Here is a 25,629-nt window from a genome sequence, read left to right on the forward strand (position 1 = left end):
ATGATGATCGGAGAATAAATGTGGCCTATACAGTGTTAACAAGGCAAGGTTTACACCGAACAACACACGACTGACAAAAAGCGATCACAAAAGCTCACCATGAGCACATTGTGCGAAGGTGAGCTTAAAAAAATGCAATTGTGAGAATAGTGATTTTATCGAAAACGCATTCATTATGAAAATTATACAAATAGCCAACTTGGATGTATTTTTACACCCCTTTGAGTTACATTATCTTTGTTTGCATGATAAAGATATTAAGTTGAGATTCACCTCACTACAAACAAGAAACAATAAGTTTGATTTCAGCGTTGATTCAGCCAAAAAAACTCTATATCTAGCAATATGTGATTGGCTGGTATGTCAGTGGATTCCGAGTTGTTCTGTATGGGCCAGAATCCACACTTACTGACTTCAAAATATCAATATCAACATACATATAATGAATGAAAGAGTGTAGAAGCAAATAAATAATGTATCATCAGCATATGCAAGTTCAACAAAGAACGCTTATACACACAGTAAAATGAGAAACTTAAAAAAAAAAATTACAGTGCATCAATTTGAAAATAAGATTATTTTAAAATATCAGCTTGTTTAAACAAATTTTCAATTGAAATCAGTAAAATTGTATGCATTTGTAACTCTTTCCATTGAAATTTTGTAAATACATGTACCTACACATTACTAAAATGTCTACAAAAATAGGCTGTTAATATCATCATTAATGTCATCAGTCTGAGTGAACCAGTGGTAGAGCATCGGCTTTTGCCAATGAAGGTCCAAAGTTCTAACCCAGGTGAGGGCAAACTTTTTTGTTCAACTTTCTTCTTGCTATTAAAATTAGTTTAGACTATTCCCATTATGTTTTGTTAATCAAACCATTAAATGAAATTTAAGTCAAAAGTAGACAATCTGTTTTCCATGTTATATAAAGCAAATTAATTAACTTCCTTACTTAAAGCTCTGTGGTTGCATCTCATAAAATTTAACATAACTTTAGTAATAACACAACAAAAACAAAGAACTAGAGATAGATGAAAAACTGGTCAACCTTCTGTAAAGTTAGTATCTATCCCTGGATGTAATAGATTGTATGGTATACCAATAAACAGAATTGAATAACAAATTGTTAGTGGCATAACTTAACTTAGGCCTTTACAGTTTCCTTTACCCTTTTTACTATAGTTTCCACCAAATGTAAAATAATAATGCCACTTTCTTCATCCCAAGGGTGACACCAGTAAGGTTCATAGTCCTGAGACAGCTATTGGTCATGTAATCATTTACCTGATCTGCTCCACATGGTTGACACAGAACCTCAGTGCCTCCAAAGTTTCTCAAGTACTTGTAACCTGGTTTACAGACACAGCTTTGACCTGAAACATACAAAAGGGGACCAGTAAAACACCTGCCTTGAAGAAAATCAAGGTATATTAGATAACAAAATAAGTGGATATTAGATAACAAAATAAGTGGATATCGAAATGCTTCCCAAAAGGTATTCTTCATAAAAATAAAATTGCAATTATATACAAATCAATATGTTGAATAAACATAAAATTTTGGCATTTCCAATTTTGAATTAATTTATTAATTTAAGACATTAGCCTCAGGAAAACAGATGATGAGACTTTTAAGATAAACAAGAACTGTCTCCATTGGAAGACAAATGCCCACCGAAAAAGATCTGATAACAATTGCTTGAGTTATTGAGCAGAAACAAGAAAAAAAACAATTTTACGATGATTCAATGGCTGTAACTCAAGAGAATCTGGGTCAATAATGATGCTTATTGAACTTGACCTAGATGTTATTGCCTTACACATTTTCATGAAGTTTGGTGAAGATCTGATGACAGTTGCTTGACTTATATTGAACAGAAACTAATCCGGACGGAGAGACTAACTAACAGACGGTGGGATTTTAATATGCCCCCAGAACCTATGTCCTTGGGTCATAAAAATATTGAAATATTAAGTTTTGAAATTGCATTAAATTACAGCGATTTCGATTCATGTAGATTACAACACAAGAAATGTGTCCACACGACACGGATGCCCCCAAAAAATGAACACACAATTTTTTTACACACGAACGACAATGCAAAAACTATATGCTGCCCGTTGGGGGCATTAAAACAGAAGTCAAATGACCATATCTTGAACCATTAAGGGGTCAAATGAGTTTTTAATTGATCAAAATACTAAGGTATAGACTTATTTTGTTTCTCCATATCTGTTTCATGCTCTTCAATAAGTAAAATAATTTGCATGAGTCCAAAGGTAGTTAAATGTAAAATGCTTGTTGTATCAGCAAGGAGGATTCTGCTTCAATTCAAACCCCTGTTAAGTTGTTTAAAGAGGCTGATAGAGTCAAACATAGTCATTAAGTCAATAATAAACAAGAGCACCGCCTTGCGGGTGCAGACCGCTCATCTATTTTCTTTTTAAAGGTGAAGGGACTCTCATTTTCAATCACAAAGGAGGGAGGAGTGGAGTGAAGAGGGGTGTATAGTGTGGGGTTGTGGACATTTATTACATTATCTTCCAAAAAAGCGAAAAAAAAAAAAAAAAAAAAAAAAAATCGGGGGGGGGGGGGGGGGGGGGGGTATAGTGTGAGGGTGTGGTGATAATTTGTGAGATGATCTTAAAAAAAAAAAAAAAAAAAAAAAAAAAAATCAAAAAAAAATTTGGGGGGGGGGGTGGGGGGGGTGGGGTGGGGGTATAGTGTGAGGGTGTGGTGGTCATTTGTGAGATGATCTTATAAAAAAAAAAAAAAAAAAAAAAAAATTAGGGGGGGGGGGGAGGGGGGGAGGGGGGGGAGGGCACGGGGGATGGTTTGGGTGAAGTCTATTGTGGTATGTCAGGTAAGAGTAGTTTCATCAAAGTATCAATCAAATCTAATCATAAATAAAGAAGTTATGGCAATTTTAGCAAAATTTAATAATTTGACCTTGAGAGTCAAGGTCATTCAAAGGTCAAAGTAAAATTCAAGTTGCCAGGTACAGTAACCTCATGATAGCATGTAAGTATTTGAAGTTTGAAAGCAATAGCCTTGATACTTCGAGTGGATCGAAACACAAAATTTAACCATATATTAAAAGTTACTAAGTCAAAAAAGGGCCATAATTCCGTAACAATGACAACCAGAGTTATGCAACTTGTCCTTTTACTGTACCCTTATGATAGTTTGTGAGTGTTCCAAGTATGAAAGCAATATCTATGATACTTTAGGGGTAAAGTGACCAAAACATAAATCTTAACCAAATTTTCAATTTTCTAAGTATAAAGGGCCCATAATTCCGTCCAAATGCCAGTCAGAGTTACATAACTTTGCCTGCACCGTCCCCTTATGATAGTTCATAAATCTTGCAAGTATGAAAGCAATAGCTTTGATACTGTAGGAATAAAGTGGACCTAAACACAAAACTTAATCAAATTTTCAATTTTCTAAGTATAAAAAGGGCACATAATTCTGTCAAAATGCCAGTCAGAGTTACATTACTTTGCCTGCACAGTCCCCTTATGATAGTTAGTAAGTGTTGCAAGTATGAAAGCAATAGCTTTGATGCTTAAGGAATAAAATGGACCTAAACACAAAACTTAACCAAAATTGTCAATTTTCTAAGTATAAAAAGGGCACATAATTCTGTCAAAATGCATGCCAGAGTTATCTAACTTTGCCTGCCCAGTCCCCTCATGATAGTAAGTAAGTGTACCAAGTTTGAATGCAATAGCATTGATACTTACTGAGAAAAGTGGAACTAAACGCAAAACTTAACCAAAATTTGCAATTTTTTAAGTACAAAAAGGGCACATAATTCTGTCAAAATGCACGCCAGAGTTATCTAACTTTGCCTGCCTAGTCCCCTCATGATAGTAAGTAAGTGTACCAAGTTTGAATGCAATAGCATTGATACTTTCTGAGAAAAGTGGACCTAAACGCAAAACTTAACCGGACGCCGACGCCAACGCCAACGCCAACGCCAACGCCAACGCCGACGCCAAGGTGATGACAATAGCTCATAATTTTTTTTCAAAAAATAGATGAGCTAAAAAGTATAAAAACTGCCTTAAATTTCTTAACTTAACAGCAAAACCAATAATGTAACCGCCAAACTGTCGGAACTTACAGATTTTTAGGTGATCTAGTTTGTCACATACGTTAAAACATAAATAAGTATTATTTCTACAAAGTAAGCTTGTAATGATGGTTGATATTCAGACTTAAATGAGTATTATTTCAACAAAGTTAGCTTGTAATAATCATTGATAAATTTCAAGGAAGACAGAATATCAGTTGTTATTTGGTGTGTTTTTTATGTAATAAGTTGCAACTTATTGGCAAATGGTGCAGTTGTAAACAATGGGTTGGGGTTAATAATTATACTTCATTAAATGTATCCCTTATTCTCCTACTATCAACCTTCCACATTGCATTATTACTTAAAGAGTCCACTTAAACAAAATGAAAAAATTGCTGGATTTTTTTTTTTTCATTTTTTAAGTTTCAATGTGGTCGCTTTTTTATTATTTACTATTATGACAATCATTTTCATGATTTCCAGTTTTCATTGGGAATTAGGTCATGCTTACGGCAAGCTGACACTATGATTATTTGAATAACCTAACACATACAAGTGAAAAAGTGAGGGAAAAAAGCAAATGTGCCATGGCTGCAAACTGCGCCGAATGTAAACGGACGACTTAAATCCCAGTGATCGGGGTCAAATGTCAAAGTCGATTGATTATGAGTCTAGTACAGTAATCAGACTATAAACATATGCATTTGCATTTATCAAATGTAAAATAAGTCACTTATTTTTGAAAAAAAATGTAAAAAAATGTAAAAAAATCATATTTCCATTAAAAAAATATTAATATAACAAGCACATTCGCATATTTACAAACCTCAGCAACCAATCAGAATGGCATCCTATATAACATGTATTAGAAACATCGTACATAATACAGATTACTACAGGGAGCTTAGTCAGTATTTTGTAAAAACATTGCCAATTTAAATGCAGTTTATGTTGTTATGGCCAAAACACTTTTGTTTGTAGGTTGACTTATTAACAAGTTTCTAGTAGTTCTTCATGGATGCTTTCAGTCTTTCTGAAACGTCATCAGACATGTCTGGTAAAATGCTTACCGGTCCAAAAGATTTTCTGTCTTTGCCGGACCGAATGTCCAATAAATAGTTGATGCGCATAGAGTTTAATTTTTCACCCGATTACAAGTTCAAAACAGTTTACACATTCTCCCACAAAACATTTTTCCTTCCACACAAAATATTGGAAAAACATTGATCTTAAAATAGCAAAGCAAACTTATAAATATTCATACAGTTGTGTACTCTCATAGTCTGGTGAGATCATTATGCTAATAGTGAGGCAATGAACTGCGCGTTCATCGGTCCGATAAGAAAATCAGCATATCTGGTTCTGTACATTCGTTATTTTGGATCGCCATAGCGGGACAACGGAGGCCGCACTGTGTTTTGACCTCTTTTCAAGGACTCATTTTGCATGTTGTATGTGGACACATGCTCAAAATGAAAGTTGATAAAAACGGTGGAAAGCCAATCTTTTTTAATTGATGATTCAGTCTATCATATAGAGGTTCAGGAGCTAGTCGATGTAACAGGATTGAATGCTTAGACACAATACCCGGTATCTATCTTGCAGAGAATTCTAGATATAGTCAATGCAGAAATTAGCATATTTTAAAATTCAGACTACTCTTCTTGACCTGTTTGAAACTTGGATTAATATCATTATTCTGCTAACACACCATGTAAAGCAAGCTGTTTTATTTTGTGCATCAGAGATATATTTATAATCTGTATGTTTGTTTTTTATGCCAGAAAATGTTGCTCATTTTACCTATACAAATGATGCCTGGATTTCAGGCGGCAGAGTTTACTTGAAAATTGACTTTGCAACTCCAGAGAATGCCATGGTACAACACCATGTGTGGCGTTAATGTAAATACATATTTTCTAAGTGATTTTGTTTTTAATAGTGCATTAATAATTAAATATTTTAATGTTATCTTTCGATAAGAAAGACTCCCTTTGAGCTTTAAAATCTTGAAGAATTAAACATTAAAGGTAAAAATAACATTACGTGCTGTCATTATGTATCAGTCATAATATGTTTTTTCTTTTCTCTTAATGTGGAAACATGTCTAAACTTACCATTTGGACTTGCTTCTTGGAATGTCAAATTTTGTGAACAAGATACACAATCCAACTTAGAAATATCAAAGAATTGTGCAGATTGTTGAGTCTGAATACAGTCTACGAATGATTTTAATGGTATTGATGACTGATATGAAAACGATGTCAGCTGCGATAAGCAAGAATTTGTGAAAAGTATCAACAATAAAAATGCGAAATTAAACGCAGCTGCCATTTTTGTTGATTTTAGTTACCATTCGGAAGTGTTTTGTTTTTTCGCTGTAAAATATTGGTTACAAACCACTAATATTGCTTCATGAATGACATACTTCTCGTTGTTTTCACACCGGTCTTCAGTAGCATATGTGTGTGTGTGTTTTCTTACAATATTTAAAAGTACATCAAGACTCTTAATTTAAGAGCTATTTAATAAGTAAAAAATGCCAATTGTCATGTCACTATATTCGGCTTGATTCATATCCTGGCACCCACTAAGGACTAAATAATGAAAACTCAATTTAAATAAGATTCGCTAATCATTAGTCAAAAATCAAAACGAACACAGTCATGACGTGCGAATGATGATGAGACGAATAAATCGAGGAATGTGTATATATTATTGAAGAGCAATATCTTGGTAAGCAAGTGAATATCGCTCTATAAACATGCTATATATCATTTCCATATTTCCATGTAGTTCGTGATCCGGATTTGAGCCCCCTTTCATCAAAGGCAAAAAAGCTTGCCAACTATCAAATATTATATGAGTTATAAATGTTAACATGTATTCGTTAAGAAATAATGTTTGATGCAGTTGTATTTTGTTAATTAACAATAATTTTGAGTTATGCAAATGAGAATAAAACACTGATATTCAGTGTTAATTCGCTTTTCTAACTAATATCTTCTCAAAGTAAAACTACATGTGGTTATATTTTGATCTTATATGCTCAGATTTAGAGCGTGCTTTTGCTTTGTTAAAAGCACTTGTTGTTAGTTTGGAAATAATAACAATATAAAACCGAGTTATTTATAGACAATACAAATAATGTTTGGATTATATATACGAGCTAAAACACTGCTTACTTTACATAAATAATACTTCTGACTAAGAAAAATGTATAATGTCGGTTTATCGGTCCATAATTGAGTAATAATCAATCGAAATCTGTAAAATAATAAAGCATTTAATTTTGAAATGGATTATTTGGAAAATATCTCTTTTTAATAAAACAGCGTTTAAAATCAGAGGTCTTATTTGAAAGGCGTATGGTCACTTGTAGAACGTTAAATTTTGCTTCCGAATGTCACGTGTTCGAATCGCGGGAACGGCAATATTATTAATGTTATATTTGTTTTCTTGCTTATGTACTTCATAACTATCACACTTTTATTTATCTGTAAGTAATTGCATTAAATTACATGTTAAAATATGAAATTAAAAATGCGAGATAGTGTGAAGGTGTCCGTGTGATATGTAGTAATGCACGTACGACACTCTTTGTGTATAGAAATAACAATCAGGTATCACGTTAGAACAGTGTTTAAAAAAAATAGAACAATAGTTTCTTCACACAATTCAATAATGCAATCACCTCAACTGGGCTCTTCAATATTCATTGTTTTAAAGGGATCTTTTCACGCTTTGGTAAATTGACAAAATTGAAAAAAGTTGTTTCAGATTCGCAAATTTTCGTTTTAGTTATGATATTTGTGAGGAAACAGTAATACTGAACATTTACCATGGTCTAATATAGCCATTATATGCATCTTTTGACGATTTTAAAACCTAAAAATTATAAAGCGTTGCAACGCGAAACGATTGAATAATTTGGAGAGTTCTGTTTTTGTCGTTAAATTTTGTGAAACTACGAAGATTGCTTATATAAGGTATAAAATACGTCAAAGATGTGTACTCGGCGGAATAGCTCAGTAGGCTACAGCGTTTTTACTTCAGGACTCTGGCAGGACTCCAGGGGTCACTGGTTCGAAACCTGCTCCGGGCAATGTTCTATTCCTTTTTTTAATTTTATTCTTGATTTTTTACTGGAGCTTTTACGATCCAATGTTTACATTTATCAATATAAAGCATTTAATGAATAAGTTAAAAAATGCCAAAATCTGTGAAAAGGACCCTTTAAATTAAAGTGTCAATCTAAAATTAACTTTTTATTTACGAATCAATGTACCGAACAAACAGTGTAATTTACCTTGCCGAAACAACTTTTTTTCAAATTAAATAAAACATGTCAAGTGAAATTATTACTTGATGCACTGTTTTAAAAATAAAAAATAAAGCAACATTGTATGAAAGCAAATATAGCATGCCAATGACGTTGTGTAATCTATCAAATTCACTATTTTCAGACCAAATATTTATTTAATCTTTCAAAGCTTTATATATGCATCCCTTTTACATATTAAATATCAAACTTGCATACTTTTTGTTAACCTTGCCGTCTTGTAAACTCTTTAAAAAAATAAGCGTTAAAGCTGATACATCAATATAATGTTGTTAATAATATGGCTATTACTTAATATCTTATTTATATGTTCACAATATTTTTATGAAGGGTATTTAAGGGTGCTCCCAAAAATATGAAAGCATCAGGATATTGTTTCCCAACCTTCCATGACATGATGCTACCATTTCCAACATACATCTAAATTAAATCATGATAATATATATAAAGGTACATATATATATATATATATATATATAGATATATATATATATATATATATATATATATATATTTATTTATTTATTTATTTATTTATATATATATATATATATATATATATATATATATATATATATATATATATATATATATAATATTGCATTTAGTCATTTATATCATATTATGCATAATAATTATTATTTTGGTAGTTGTTCTTACACTATGGTGCATTATGGTCCATGAGCATATTTCTAATATAGTAACCAGAAAATAATTTTTAATACGATGCAAGTATAATTTTGTAAAGATTTAAAGGAAAATGGGAGATGAGAGGTTAAATAATAAAGGAGAACGAGAATGTATAATACATTTGTAATTCGACAGAACTAATTCTATACACTTATATACGTGTAACATCGTCATTGAATACACAATCTTCGAAATGACATGAAAACATCAAAATAATGTACCAAATAATAATAATATTGATTATAATACTAATAATAGTGGTAGTAGTAGTAGTAGTAGTAGTAGTAGTAGTAGTAGTAGTAGTAGTAGTAGTAGTAGTAGTAGAAGTAGTAGTAGTAGTAGTAGTAGTAGTAGTAGTAGTAGTAGTAGTAGTAGTAGTAGTAGTAGATGTAGTAGTAGTAGAAGAAGAAGAAGAAGAAGAAGTAGTAGTAGTAGTAGTAGGAGGAGGAGGGGGAGGAGGAGGAGGAGGAATTTCCAGAAAAATTCAGGCTCTGTGTACCAATATTGAATACAATGCTACCCGTTTGTAGTCCATATTCAGTACAATGCTGCCCGTATGTAGCCCATGTTGAGTAAAAGGGCTGCCCGTATGTAGCCCATATTGAGTAAAAGGGCTGCCCATGTGGGACCCATAAGGCACCTATATGGGTCTCATGTGGGCTGCCAACATGGGACCCAAATGGGTAGTGCAACCGGGCTCCATATGGGTCTCATCTGGGCTGCCCCATATACTGGGTCCCATGTTGGCAGCCCACATGGGGTCCATATAGGTGCCCACATAGGACCCATGTGGGTCCCATATAGATTGTTTGCTTGGAATATGGGCAACCAGTTAATTAAATAGCTTTAAGGTCGCGGTGGTGTAGAGGATGAGGTGTCTGCCTAGCGATCGGGAGTTCCTGGTTTCGATTCCTACTCGGGGAGCGTTCTCATTATCTCCTTCATAGACACCAAGTACTGGTTCTTCCTAGAAAACGGACTCGACACTGTCCATATCTGCCAGTAATACCCGCAAGGGGAGTTCGGCAGTCTCGAAAGATCGACAGATAGATAGACTAGCTGCAGAGTATATACCGTTGACAGGTTACATTACTTTTTTAGCAATCTAATGTAAGGAAACGCGTTTCTAGTCTTAACTAGTAAATATGGTTTAGTTTTAAAACACACACTCAGATAGCTGATCCTCAACAGCATTTATATATTTTTTGATAAATTGGAGAAAAACATGGTATGTTTGTAGTATTGCGTTTGAGAAAATAACCACTTAAGTTGTATATGTGTTGATTACGATAGGCATCGTATAAAAACATTCTCTCATTGCATCCTATGCCTTATGCAAATCAGCTTCACATTAAAATGATATGTGTTAAATTCAGTGATTTGTAATCGCAATTTCATTGTTGCCCTGCAACTACGCAGTCCGCGCAAATGCCGGATACCGTGAACATGTTTTTATTAAACATAATTTACTTAAGTGTTAAAAAATCATATATAATCAATGTTTAATGAATATTTTGGTATTTAATAATAACTATTATTTTTTATACGATAAAAGCTGTTTGATAGAAAAAGTGGTTTGGGAATAATGACCAATCAAATCACCCTGTCCTCGATTGTTAAGGTGCCCACGCCATTTTGATCACAAATAGAAAATCTGGGAAGCGCAAGAACACAGATCTTTGGAGTTAAATGATTGTAAACGAAAGGCGTTGTTAATAGTTTTAAGGTAAACTATTATTTGACCATTTTAACTTGTTTTGTTCGCTTGTTTCAAACTATTCTAACGGTAAATTTGACGGTTTTGATTGAACATGGCATTACGCCGATAACATAAAATTAATTTTTCTACAGGCTACAGCGCAGAAATAACGCTAAGAAATTTGTTTGAAAAGCCGTTTTTCATGGGAAATTGATCTTGTTTATATTTTAAAACAATTTGATTGATACTGACATGGTCAGGCATTTTTAAATTATAACATTTATTTACAATAGTGTAAGTAGGTTTCTGTTGAGTCGTGGGTACAGAGGTCGCGTGAAATCACCTGATAAAATGTTCGCACATAGTGAAGCAGGGATTAAAATAAACACTCTCACACTTCTCATATGCGAGCAGGCTTGGCGAAATTGGAACAAAATCTGCCGGTCATCCGGACAGGCATTTCAGAAAATGTGCCGGTCCGGAGAAAATTAAGCCAGACCGAAAAAACAACAACACAAATATGTACATTAACATAAACCCTTTATTTTAGCTCAACAAGCCACTGCCAGTGCTTTATCCTAATCAGATAACAGATTTTCTGTGTTAATCAATTCGTCTTGATAGTCCAGACTATCTTCTTCGATTTCCATATCTTCTTCAGTGTCGCACAGTTTGGGACGCTTGAACTTAACCGGTACGCAACACTTAAAATCAAACAGCGTACCTTAACACCTAACACATAACAACTAACGCAACACCTTATTATCCTTTTTATCCTATACATTTCCTTAGTATCAGGGGCTACTGCCCCCAAACCCGCTTTATCGATAGTGGTAAACAACTGCGTACCGGTAAAGTTCAATCTCTTTTTTACAAAGTTAGGGATTATAACAACGTAAACTAAAGTAAGAAGAAGTATCGAACATAAAATTGTGGTTAACAGACACCAACTTGTACAGTGTAAAATGATAACATTTGTGGAGACCTATGACAAGTGCATGTTATAAGGATATCACTAGAACATTGTTTATATTTAATAAACAACCTTTTCAAAGCCATGCTTCATAAAGAAATTCATATTTTAATGTCCTTATCTACTTGAAAAATATGTCAAAGCTATCAAGATCTTTTTTGTTAGAACGCAGTTGCCGATTTTGCGCCTGAGTTTGAATAAGATGTTGTGTAACCAGTTGGATTTGCTAATTGTACGTAACAAACTAATTGCAAACATCAAAATAATGATCGATTTCATTTTCATGATTTAGTCAGGGGTTTGCTTTTTGAATTTATGTTAAAAAATATTATTTGTTTGCATTTATTTAACATTTTGCTGGTCGCCAGGACTGACATTCTTGTTAAACCTGCCTTACCAAATGGAAATCTGCCGGTCATGACCGGCGGACCGGAAATTTCGCCAAGCCTGTGCGAGGTAAAAAATACTGAATTTTAGTTAAGATTTAAGCCACTATTATTTTTTTGCAAGTAAAGTAATAGTGAAAAAAAACGAGTAATATTGCTAAATGCTATATACTTATTACTTGTTATAGTACAGACACGCTGATGGTATTGGTACAAAGAACGTGAAACAGTCGCCTATTCACACCTGTTCATTGAACTTGAACAGACATGGCGTCAAAGCGAAAAATAACAAGTTTCTTTTTGCCCACAGACGGAAATAACAATATGAAAAATAAAGCAAAGTTAATCGTTGAGTTCGAAAAAAAATAAATAATTAAATTCTATGAAAACACTGAACAAGGGAAAAAAAAACTTTATATAAAACTTAAATTTGCAAGAACGTTTTTGATTTTGCGAGTTGGTATTAAAGCTGCTCGCAATGTTTTGCAAGTAAAACATTTTTTAAATTCGAGCCCTGGTGAAGTTCGTTTGGATGAAAGGTATTTTTAAAGTCGCCATCGTATTGCTGGTCGAAAAAGTAAAAAAAAAAAAACAGGTAAAAATGGTAATACTTCATTACTAAATTTGTTTTTATCTTCTTTGTTATATATGGTATCTTAGTATTACAGAATTGTTTATTTGTGAGTATTTTCCATCAGGGCTCGAAATTAACACTCGCACACTCGCAAAATGCTAGAAAAAATTACCAATTGTGAGTAAAGTTTTAAGTCACTAGTATTTTTTTGCAATGAAAGAAATAGTGAAAAAAAAAGAGTAATATTGCTAAATGCCAGCTAAATGCGCTCGACGTTGTAAATGCTAAATTTATATAGAACATCTGAATATCCATATGCGGAAGCGCGAACCTTGTATGTAGACAGGTACACTTATAGTACAGACATGCTGATGGTATTGGTACAAAGAACGTGAAACAGTCGACTATTCACCAGACATTCCCAAAAGTATTTTAAGTCCACAGGACATCCGGTCCGGTAGTCTTAGATAGCTTGCAGGACCGGACTGGGAATCATAGGATCGAAACATAAATGTACAAACATAGATATCGTATTTATATATTTGCGAAGTTAAGTGTTATGTCGTTCGGCAACAACTCAGATGCTCCATTAATACTAAGTGTTGGTTGTTTTCTTAAGTCGATAAGTTGTATGGTTACATATTTGTTTTCTTAATTCCAGGGTTGTCAATTGACCCAAAATTGAAATCCGGAAAATTAAGCTAGGGGTCTGGGACCGCATGACCCCAACGGGTCCCTATGGGGGACACCCCCGTGTCCTAGCTTATTGTACTTTTTTTGTAGTATTTCTAGTTGCAATTTCTGGTGACTACAATGCGAAATATTATAAAACATACCATCCGTATCACCGCATGTGTATCGTCATTCTATAAAAATGTTATAAAGAACGTCGAAAATAAATTAAAATTGACGAATCATACTGTATCCGAATACGACAGTCCGAAAACATGTACATGTTTTGCACATATAATAAAATGTGCTTTATACTGTACATATCGTTTGAATGTAGAAAATGTAAACGAGTAGCCAGTAACCTAGCAAATATGTAATCAATATATAATTCGGTTAACATATTGCTTTACAATATGCTACTGCAGTGCTTAACATTGCTATAAATCGATCACTTAAAATTTCAAGATGGCGGACATTAGCAGCATTTCGCAGAATCGTAAGATTTTTCGGAAAGTAGCAAAGAGGTTTCGTCAGTTACCGTTCATTCTTTGCCAGCCGCTAACCAATTAGAAATCAATAAATAAAAGACCGGACGAAATTGGTACCAAGCGCAAATTTCCGGAATGCCCAGGAATATACGTTCTCAAATGATTGCACACTGGAACGAATTCTACAAAATAAATCAACTTTTCTTCTTGAATTATTTTCCGGACATTCGGACCGGCAACATGGCATTTTCAATAGGTCAGGTCCGACGGTCCGACACTTTTGGGAATGTCTGATTCACACCTGTTCATTGAACTTGAACAGACATGGCGTCGAAGCGAAACATAGCTACATGTTGTTTCTTTTTGCCCACAGACGGAAATAACAATACGAAAAATAAAGCAAAGTTAACCGTCTAGCTACAGGGCTCGAATTTAACTTTTTTTCTACTTGCCAAAAATTGCGAGCAGCTTTACAGGGGTGGCGAAATCAAATGTCCGAGTTGCCAGAGTCGTACATTTGCTTGTCTGGGCAACTGACTTTTTTCAATTAAGTTGTCCGTGGACAACAAGTTTTTTAAAAGTCGCGTCCAGGTATACAAAAATACATTGTATAAAAGCCGTAATTAAGTTTTACAAAACCGGATGTTGACACGCGATTACATTGTCAGTGCTATTTGTGGAGCAATCAAGCTAAAATACGTGCACTTTCCTGCGAAGTGATCTCCCTTATTCTATTAGAGACCGGGAGCATGCCGCATTTTCAACATTCGGCCTGACTGTTAGACAGTGTACAGACTGGTTTCTTTATTTTTACAATCAGGCGGAAATAAAAAGTATCAATCTAAGATAATCAAAACATGGTCTACCTTGTTTTTTAAGACGACTTTAATGGTAAAGATGAAACTTTTTTTAATCTTCAACAACGGAGCAGAAACCAGAAGCTTTGAGCAGCCCACCTCCCAAAAAACTAAGAAAGATTATGATAAAAAATATGAACTAAGTAAACGCACCAGAACTTTTCAAGAAATTTGGCTAACAGATTTTCAATGGTTACCAGTTTATATAATCAAATTGCTACCAGTAGCGGAGCCTCAGTGTGATGAGGTCCACATATTGGACTAGTTTAATTTGTTAAGATTACAATGTACTGATGTTCAGCACATGTTTTAATAACACTAGCTTCGCAAGATTTAAAGTTTGACAAAGTCTTTATATTGTTTATAATATACCGCTATAATGAATGTACCATTGAAATACAATTATAAACAAAACAAGCAAATCATACTCATTTTGATATATTCATTATTTAACATTAATCAATAAATGCGTTTATAATTTATATAAACATTAACGGACAAGTGTAGTTCAGCAACGGACAAGTTAAATTTACTTAATGGTTGTCCGTAGACAAGTATAGTTTTTGAGATTTCGCCACCCCTGCTTTAATACCAACTCGCAAAATCAAAAACAAATCGCAAATTTTGATGGAAACATAAAAAACCTTGGACATTAGTTTAGTACTATTTAAACAAAGTAAAAGTACTTAACATGTATACACATTTTATTTCTGCAACCATACAAAGATATCAGTTCTGTGGACCATAAGGGCCCACATCAGGTTGATTGACCATCTTCATCTACAACAAGTTTTAGTCTTATTTTAAATTATTTTTCCCACTTATTCACTGTTTTCGTAGAAGGATTTAAAATCCGTTTTTTCTAACTAAACGGTTAACTTTGCTTTATCTTTTGTATTCTGTATATTTTGTGTTATTTCTGTCTGTGGGAATAAAGTGACAAGTTATTTTTTCGCTTCAATGAACATGTGTGAATAGTCGACTGTTTCACTTCCTTTGTACCAATACCATCCGCATATCTGTATATACCAGTCTACATACACTTACTCATAAGGGTACTTGGGCGTTCTATAAATTGACCTAAGATTTAGCGATCATGACGTTTAGCAGAATTATACCTAATCATTTCTTTTCACTATTTATTTACTCGCAAAAAAATACTAGTGCCTTAAAACTTAACTCGCAATCTGTATTTTTTTACTCGCATTTTGCGAGCCCTGAGTTAGGAAAAAACGGAAATTAAATCCTTCTACGAAAACACGGAACAAGGGGGAAAAAGAACTCAATATAAAACTTAAATTTGCGAGAGTGTTTTTGATTTTGTGAGTTGGTATTAAAGCTGCTCGCAATGTTTTGCTAGTGGAAAAAAAAAGTTAAATTCGAGCCCCGTCCATGCAATATTGTCAGTTGACATTTTTTCACATGAAATAAACCTTTCTTGCAATGAAATTGTTTATAGTGTGCAAATCTTCAAATTGGAATAGCCATAAGAATCCATGGCTCAACAAGAAAATATTTTCAAGATGGCCAGGCCTTTTGACACTAAACAGAATCCATTGTTAATTATTAATCCAGACAATAAGCATTTGAAAAAAGCACCAAATAGAAAGACCAAAGGTTTATAATTACACTTATAAGGATTCATAGTCATGTATTTATAAAATATTTGTAATGAAACAACTTAATGAAAATTACCTTGGACTCAACAAGCATACACCTCAACATTTCCTGTCAAAATCCATTTAAAAAAATTAAGTCACATGTTTGTTCATAAAATCAGATTAAATCAAACTTATTAACAAACACAATACCTAGTGTTACCATGGACATCAATTTGCGCATCTTTTGGAGAAATGCCCTAAACAAAAACTTAATAAACAAGGCGGAAGTTTTAAATGGACGATCCTACATGTATCTATCTTATGGAGGTTTCTAAGTTACTGTACATGTATGTCTGGAAATAACAGTTAAAGCAATAGGAAGCTACTGCTAGGTGGTTCAAATTATCAATACAACAATTAATTGGTCTATTGTTAGCCTTTACAGTATACTTGCGGTAATAAAGAATAATCATTTGTGTCCACACACCATGTTTATATATTGGATGAAATTGAATGATTTTATAGAAATATCTCATTTTACACTTCTGCATTTAAGGATTACTTTTTTACAAAAAGATTTTTTTTAAAGTGAAGTCCAAACAAAAACAACACCAATGTCCTTCATTGTTATCTTAAGTTTCATTGGTTATTTCTGATTAAATAGTGTCGATAATACTAAAATTAAATCAAAATATGAATAAAAAAGGTCTGTCATACCACAAAAAGCTGTAATCAATTAAAATTGATATCATTTTATATAATTTGAATTTTAGAATTAAAATACTTGAGACAAATTATCACTCACCAGTATTTGCCAGACAGCAGTATTTACCTGATCTAACTATTTTGTGTATTGGAAACCTTAAACACACTTTTCTTAGACATACATGTATACATACACTTGTTTTCTTAATTTGGACAGCAGAAATTGGTTAAAATGCAATTATTAAAGCTGAAAAATTGCAATCTTTACTATTTCATGGCAGTGAAATGTGGCCTCTGAGTGAGGGATATTCATAGCAGAGGCATGCGCTAAAGAAGTAACTTAAAAAGGCCTGGCATGTGTTCATGAGATCTTCAGTCATGACTCATCTGCTACAACACAGCAGACCTCGATTGTCAGTCCTTGAAACCACCTATTTAATTAGAAACTAATGTGGTCAAGAGCCTCAAATAATTCAAATAATTTCATTTATTAATTTTTTAAATGAAATATTTGACACTTTCATATACCGTTATACAGATATCTGAATGGATAGTTATCATGTTTATTAAAGGGAAACAAACAAATTTAGCATTAAAAATTCACTGTTTGGATTTTCTCCCTTGAATAGTTATAAATGGTTGTGTTTTTACTAGTCAATTTAAAAATATCTCCTGGTTATTAATGGGATTTATCATAAAGTCTTTTTTTTTATGGCCCCCACTATAGTAGTGGGGGACATATTGTTTTTGCCCTGTCGGTTGGTTGGTTGGTTGGTCTGTTGGTTGGTTGGTTTGTTTGCGCCAACTTTTAACATTTTGCAATAACTTTTGCTATATTGAATATAGCAACTTGATATTTGGCATGCATGTGTATCTCATGGAGCTGCACATTTTTAGAGGTGAAAGGTCAAGGTCATCCTTCAAGATCAGAGGTCAAATATATTTGGCAAAAATCGCTCATTTTATGAATACTTTTGCAATATTGAAGATAGCAACTTGATATTTGGCATGCATGTGTATCTCATGGAGCTGCACATTTTGAGTGGTGAAAGGTCAAGGTCATCCTTCAAGGTGAGAGATCAAATATATGTGGCCCAAATCGCTTATTTTATGAATACTTTTGCAATATTGAAAAAAGCAACTTGATATTTGGCATTCATGTGTATCTCATGGAGCTGCACATTTTGAGTGGTGAAAGGTCAAGGTCATCCTTCAAGGTCAGAGGTCAAATATATGTGGCCCAAATCGCTTATGTTATGAATACTTTTGCAATATTGAAGATAGCAACTTGATATTTGGTATGCATGTGAATCTCAAGGAGCTGCACATTTTGAGTGGTGAAAGGTCAAGGTCATCCTTCAAGGTCAAATATATGTGGCCCAAATCGCTTATTTTATGAATTCTTTTGCAATATTGAAGATAGCAACTTGATATTTGGCATGCATGTGTATCTCATGGAGCTGCACATTTTGAGTGGTGAAAGGTCAAGGTCATCCTTCAAGGTCAAACGTCATATAGGGGGACATTGTGTTTCTCAAACACATCTTGTTCAAGAATACATTGAACATGGATATTCTGGTATACATTTCTATTGGAAATAAACTGTAACTCTATATTTCCTTGCAGAAGAAGACAAGATGCCCCATAAAATAAATACATTTATTTATTATGCCCCCCTTCGAAGAAGAGGGGGTATATTGCTTTGCACATGTCGGTCGGTCTGTCCGTCTGTCCACCAGGTGGTTTCCGGATGATAACTCAAGCACGCTTGGGCCTAGGATCATGAAACTTCATAGGTACATTGATCATGACTCGCAGATGACCCCTATAAATTTTAAGGTCACTAGGTCAAAGGTCAAGTTCAAGATGACCCGAAATAGTAAAATGGTTTCTGGATGATAACTGAAGAACGCTTATTCCTAGGATCATGAAACTTGATAGGTAGATTGATCATGACTCGCAGATGACTCCTATTGATTATCAGGTCACTAGGTCAAAGTTCAAGGTCACGGTGACCCGAAATAGTAAAATGGTTTCCGGATGATAACTCAAGAACGCTTATGGCTAGGATCATGAAACTTCATAGGTACATTGATCATGACTGGCAGATAACCCTCATTGATTTTCAGGTCACTAGGTCAAAGGTCAACGTCACAGTGACAAAAAACATATTCACTCAATGGCTGTCACTACAACAGAGAGCCCATATGGGGGGCATGCATGTTTTACAAACAGCCCTTGTTTACGTTTCAGATAAGAAATTATCATTTAAACTCTGATTTGTTTCTCTGTACTCAAATTGTTTAAATGTCCAGAAAACACTCCTGTACAGTGTAAACCCCCCCCCCCCCTTTACTTACTGTAAAGGCGGGCCTTGTACTTAGGCATGAGCAGATCAAACTAATGTTTTGATTACAAGCCCAGAATTTATCAGTGCATTTTTCTTGATATATTTCATATCATAAACAAAGTAATCCAAGCAAAAATCAATATATGTTGTCTGGTATTCGCTTGTTACTCGCTTAACATTAAAAATATCGCAATAAATTTCAAACACTTTTCCTTTTTTTCCTTAAAAATAACAATATAACAACAAATCCAAATATTATTGTGGGTCTTGCCAAGACAAGTGAATAGGAAATGTGATTTTAAGATTGATAATTTGATTTTGGCAGATTTCGGTTTCAAATCATGTTGTCAATAATTTTTGGACAAACAATTAAACAGAAAAAGAGTTTATGCAGATTTTACAAATAGATCGCAAATAGTTGTAAACAAAAGCCAGATAGCATTACCTACAGTAATACAGCCAGAAAGGCCAAACTGCATGAAAACTGGGTTTAAGCATTAATGTTACATGTAACAAGAAATATCTTTAAAAAAGATATACGGCGTAAATAGTTTAATGAATGAGATCAAGGAGAGCGAATGTCTTTTTCTGTGCAGTTCTTAGCTGCATCACACGCAGTACGGGATGTTACGGGGAGTTTTCGCGGCTTATTTTACATTATAACATATTGCTGGTCATTAACCTATAGATACAAAACAGAAAACCAAAAGAAGAATGGAAGTGAAATTTAAACATATGAGTCAACCGGCCACACGAGAAGTATCCGTATTTATAGGCGCGTTCTTCGAACAAACCTGTTTTAGTGGTTTGTCGGGCATTGCTATTTGATTCGATTATTAACAGTATCAATTATCATCGTGCTAAGGCTTAAAGTGATATTATGGGCATTTTGCACTGTTGAATTGAGCTGAAAAGAATTAACAGGTCAAAATAGTTAGTTAAAATGTGGTTACTGATTAATTATCTGCAACTCACCTTGCTACCAGTTGTTTATAAAAATATATTTTCTATTCGATATTCTTACGTGACCCACCCAGTCCTGTAAGCTGAAATGATCCGTAAAACAATTTCGTGTCTTTGTGTCGTATGAACAAATCTGCACTAAAACTAAATTTAGGTTCAACTCGTAAACGCATGATCAGTTGTCAAACGAAAGTACGGTTGATATTCAAATGCATTATTTTTCTCTTTCTGGTATATTGTTTTAGTATGATGATGCTGCATTAATTAATATAAGTGTATATGAAGTAGAAACATCAAAAATAATCAACGGTTGCGATAGACACCTATAAACTGTTACATGCTCATAATATCACTTTAGTACATTAGGCAATATGGACGAATAATTATTGTTAAATTTATCAACAATAATATTTATCATTGTATTGTTGAAAACACATTAAGAATCTATTATTTACATACCATAATTATATTGCTGAATATCTTCATTTAACATATTTCTGGTCTAAAGAAAATTCCAGGTCACCTAGTTCACGGATAGCGTCTTTATTATATAGCGATTATTTTACTGGCCGCCAACTCCGGTGATGACATGTATATAAACTCTGAATGTCCGCGAATTGACACGATATACCTCGCGGGTTGAAATGCAATGCTTTAAAGTGAGGCCTCGCTTCCATTGCTCTTTATACTTTTACATGTTAACATGTTGACAGGAATAAGGAAGTAAGTACTAAATATGAGAACATAGCCTTTTAAGTATAAACGCTCTTGCGCTGGTAATACTCTGAAAATAAAAGGTGTACGCACAAACTGTATTGATGTCGAGAATTGAGTGTAAAACTGTTCTATCTATTTAGCCTTTTCATTCGAGATAAAATTGTTTCATACAGTAAAACAGTGTTACAAAGACGCGGATATGTTTCCAATGTTCTGGTGGTATACTCAAATCAGCCAATGGAATAAATGAAGTGTATTCATTCGTACCTAGCCGCGGGAAATTTTATTGGACACTTACAAAGGTCAGGCTAAGGTGAAAAGCTGGCTTATGCAGCTTACGCCGAAAAATTTCACAATTTCAGTAAGTTAATAATGAGGAAGTCAATGTATAGTTGAAATCATGACATATTTTTTTGAACTGTACATGCTAATTAAGACACCTGCCCCCACACTTGTCAGACAATGTGTCGACTCAATATGAACATCTGTCAGAGAATTGTCACTTATATCAAAATCATTTAATCATGGCATATTTCATTGAACTGCACATGCTAATTTAGAATCCACAAAATCTGCCCCAACACTAGCCAGACAATGTGTCTGACTGAATCTGAACGACTGTCAGAGAATTTGATTGTCACTTGTATTAGATATTAACAACTTATAGAAGAGGAAGTTCATATGAAAAAGATAACCCAACTTCATTTAAATTGTATGCATTTGAAAATCATTTTAAAACAAATTACATCCATATATAGCACTACCCAGCAGTGCAACAAACAGAAACATGTTTGGAAAAGAAAATCAGGCTTTCACACAATTTTTTGCATGAAAATTAAATAGGTTTTGTGATCACCTTTGGTTGGTCTTTTGTCATGCAACATTTATTTCCAATCTTAAATTAAGTTTAGTGAATAGATTAGTTTTAACTTTATTTGGGTCTCAGGTGAGCCCTTAGAGCCCATGGTTCCCTTGTGGTTCTTTTAAGTGGAAATTTACCATTAATTTGAATTAGCATTTTGTGCAGCATGTTTGGTTGTTAATACCTAAGTAAAAGTAGTGAGTATTTATACAATCATATAGTCATTACAAGTATAATGACTGCTTATATACATGTTATTGTTAGGCACTAGTTATGCTTATATGGCAAGCCTAATGTTGGATTAATGGATAAATAATTGCCTCATGATAATCACTGAAAATGGGAATGTGAAATTTGTCGGTTTTTACCACAAAAAATGGTGTCCACGCCAGACATTCTGACATAATTTGAAAATGTCTGTTAGATCATACACACTTTTTTGTTAAATATTTCAAGACCATTTTTTGAGACTGTTTATGGTGAGATCAATTAAACTTTCACAATTTAGATTTAGTATTGAGTAAAACTTGCATACAAGCACCAAATGTTGCTAATCATGAATAGTACTGGTATATTTAGTTGTAATTAGTGATAAAACATATTTCCAATAAAATATAAAGAAGTGAAACTCCAGCTGCTGGAGCAGTATTGAATTTTCATTCAAAACAATTAGTTGGTCCTTTATTTAAGGCAAGTGACCGATTGCCCAAACAGTACAAAACAGCACAATACAAACCAACATAAACACAAAATATGAATAACTCAAATTAAACAATAATAAAAGGGAATTAAAACGCATTCAATTTAATTACTTTTTAATTACTCAATTGAATTGAAGATACAAGAGTAACAGAGTTACAATTTTTTGACGAACGATCAAATAAAACTATTAACAATTGTCAACTACATTCCTTCTTTATAGAAAAGATTTGAGAATATAGCATCATGGAGTTAATATCTCAGATAATCATCGCGCAAATACAGGAAGTAGTCTACAGTTAGACGCTTCACTCGTGATTAATAATATCAGGTTGAATGATTATCTTGCATTGATATTTTTAGAGACTTCCATAATCCAGAGTTCAGTAGTGACGGCGACATGTTTGATTTATTTGCCCAGGGTGTATTAACTTTGTACATTAATCTCATGAAGGCAAAGTGACCTCCTCTTAATGATTTTATTTGTGCCAGACATTGACCAATTCCAACCTATATGATTTGGAGATTTGCTTGGCGCAGGAGGATTCTCATCCATTAGTTGCCCTATTTACAGGTGGTGCAAAGTTGAAATAAATAGTCGCTGTCAGGAGCCATCCGACATCTTGAAATCCTTCATAGATGAATGATGCCTTGATTACTAGTAATTGCTGTGTGCTGGCTGCCAATAACTATGCTTCAGCAAAGTTAAATGGCCCATTACAACAACACTTAAAAATGAGGAGGGTAAGCTACCAATGGCAATTAATTTGGGGCTCATTTACAGGTCAGATTTAATATCTGCTGTAAAATGAGATAATATATGAATGTTTAATTTAAACAAATATTTGTAAAAAAAAAATATAAATTTGATTTAATGTTAAAATGGCTCGACATTTACAAGTAAGTTAAAAGAAACTGAACGATGGTTTTGTTTTAATTGAAGTTTTATTTAATACGCATGTACAGGATTTTTAAACAGTATCTTCATAATCTTCCATTTACGACTAATAAGAATAATGTAGGTTTTATTCACTGAATATGTCTTACTATAGATGAAATGCCGCCTTTTGAAACCACCCATTTCAGCCTCTTAAATAGACATTATTTTAGCTTATCAGCTATTACATACATAGCAGGTAAAGTGTTAACTATATGAATTAACTAAACTTAGTTAAATACATTACTAATAACACAACATTAACACTTGAGTGTGCGTGTTCATATTTGTTAATGTTGTCCCTGAAAATTCAAAATGTGGGTTGTCTCCGATTAATGATAATCTGCATGTTGTCATGAGGGGTATAAAACAAGTGAAGAGTTTATTGAACACTCAACAGAAATCACTTCTAAAATTGTCCTCCCCTGCCCCTAATTTCTGCTCAAGGAGAACTCACTTCTCCCTCAAATTTGAATGTAGGATTGGCCCTGATATCTTTAAACAATGTTTTTTTTTCAAACAGGAGAAAACATATGTAATTATTATATGCCTCACTTAGTGGGCAAAATTAGTATGCAGGTATTCACCAATGCATGTTTATATTTTAATAATAAGAAAATGAATTGGAAAGTACCTACTGTTCTAGTTTTTAGGGGAGAAGTCTGAATAAATAACCCCATAATGGCCATTGCACACTAATTAGATATTGTTACTATTAATGCAAATCTAGAAATCTGATAATTTTTAAGTATTTTTTGTACCAGTCAGATGTGAAAAAGAACAATGTGATGAAATTTAGATTAAAATTTGAGCTAGCCTACTGATCGTCAGTGTTGACACTAATTTCAAATACAGAAATAATGAAGCCAGTATAATGCAGTATAAAAAATGCTGAGTTTACTTTTGCAAGGAAAATATTAAGAATAAGATAAAGAATACTGGCATGATTATGATGATAATGAAAAATATTTTTATGCCAATAAAGTTCAACAATAATACAATATTAACATTTCACATTTGACTGTGTAACTGAAAAGTCAGTTTTATTTCATAACATAACCTCTAATGCTAGTAGCATGAAGCTGAAACAGTATCAATTGTGGTTTTCTAAACAAAAATAATTCAAAATTATCCAATAATTTGCTTAAATTTACATTTAATGTTTTCTATATTTAAAATTAAAGGATGATATCAAATAAATGTATTTTAATGGAAAATACTCATAATAAAATGTATTATTCCGATTTCACTTAAAATTGTCAAATCATCATCGTCAACAATATCAACATTAATAACATCATCAAAGAAATCATCATTATTATCCTCGTTTATGTCTACAAGCTCTTTCTTCATAAATAATTTCGCAAGAACAAATTTTGAACTGGTTTTTGTATTTGACAGGGCTTTCTACACATAAATTCAATCACTCACACTTTTGTTCTGCCGCCAGTATGTCTTCAATGTGCAACGAAGATTGACCTCAATGGCACTGCTCAGTTGAAGAATCTTGAGACATCCATAAACTTGCGACAGCAAAGGAATCGATATGTGTCAAGACCCCATATCACATTTACTAAAAGAAGACTGAACATTAACTTAATATCAACTGTAAATATAATTGCGAAAAATACACAGTAAATTATTTTATCACACGCGTAAATTAATTTGCGGGAGGATGAGTTTATCACACTTTCTCCGCATATTGTTACCTTTCCAAATACATAACTCGAATGGCAAATCTATTGATTTGGAAAGCATAAACTATACAACGAGAAACGCGTGCCTTTTTCCGCACAATACCTATCTCTTCTAAATAACAAACAATACCAAAACAAATATGTATATATATATATATATATTAAACAGAGAATAAATTATCTGATTTTGAAAGCACAGGGATTTTTCTAAATTAACTGTTCATAATTAATATCTGACCTTGCTCAAATCAACATATTTTTCCAGACCAAATTTAAATAGAGAGCTAAATTCGCAATCAACGAAAAGCGTGTTCTTCGTTATGTGATGTT

At 33.3% G+C, this 25,629-nt stretch overlaps 2 protein-coding genes across 8 annotated transcripts in view; one reads left to right on the forward strand and one right to left on the reverse strand.

The window, feature by feature from the left end:
• The window catches only part of LOC127845364 (meckelin-like), a 54,619-nt gene extending 48,169 nt beyond the window's left edge, over positions 1 to 6,450 (reverse strand). For both annotated transcript variants that reach the window (XM_052376234.1, XM_052376235.1), the window contains exons 1-2: positions 6,205 to 6,450; positions 1,291 to 1,379 (exon numbers count right to left, since the gene is read on the reverse strand). In XM_052376234.1, the coding sequence (XP_052232194.1) occupies positions 1,291 to 1,379; positions 6,205 to 6,421 (306 nt within the window). In that variant the 5' untranslated portion in view covers positions 6,422 to 6,450. The remainder of the gene's footprint in view (positions 1 to 1,290; positions 1,380 to 6,204) is intronic.
• A 4,251-nt stretch (positions 6,451 to 10,701) lies between these two features.
• The window catches only part of LOC127845363 (uncharacterized), a 51,371-nt gene continuing 36,443 nt past the window's right edge, over positions 10,702 to 25,629 (forward strand). For 5 of the 6 annotated variants that reach the window (XM_052376228.1, XM_052376227.1, XM_052376232.1 and 2 more), the window contains exon 1: positions 10,702 to 10,845. The gene's annotated coding sequence lies outside the window, so the exon portion shown is untranslated. The remainder of the gene's footprint in view (positions 10,846 to 25,629) is intronic. The other variant, XM_052376229.1, reaches the window with a different exon arrangement.

Source organism: Dreissena polymorpha, chromosome 9 (assembly GCF_020536995.1).
Source record: "Dreissena polymorpha isolate Duluth1 chromosome 9, UMN_Dpol_1.0, whole genome shotgun sequence".
Classification (NCBI taxonomy): Eukaryota; Metazoa; Mollusca; class Bivalvia; order Myida; family Dreissenidae; genus Dreissena; species Dreissena polymorpha.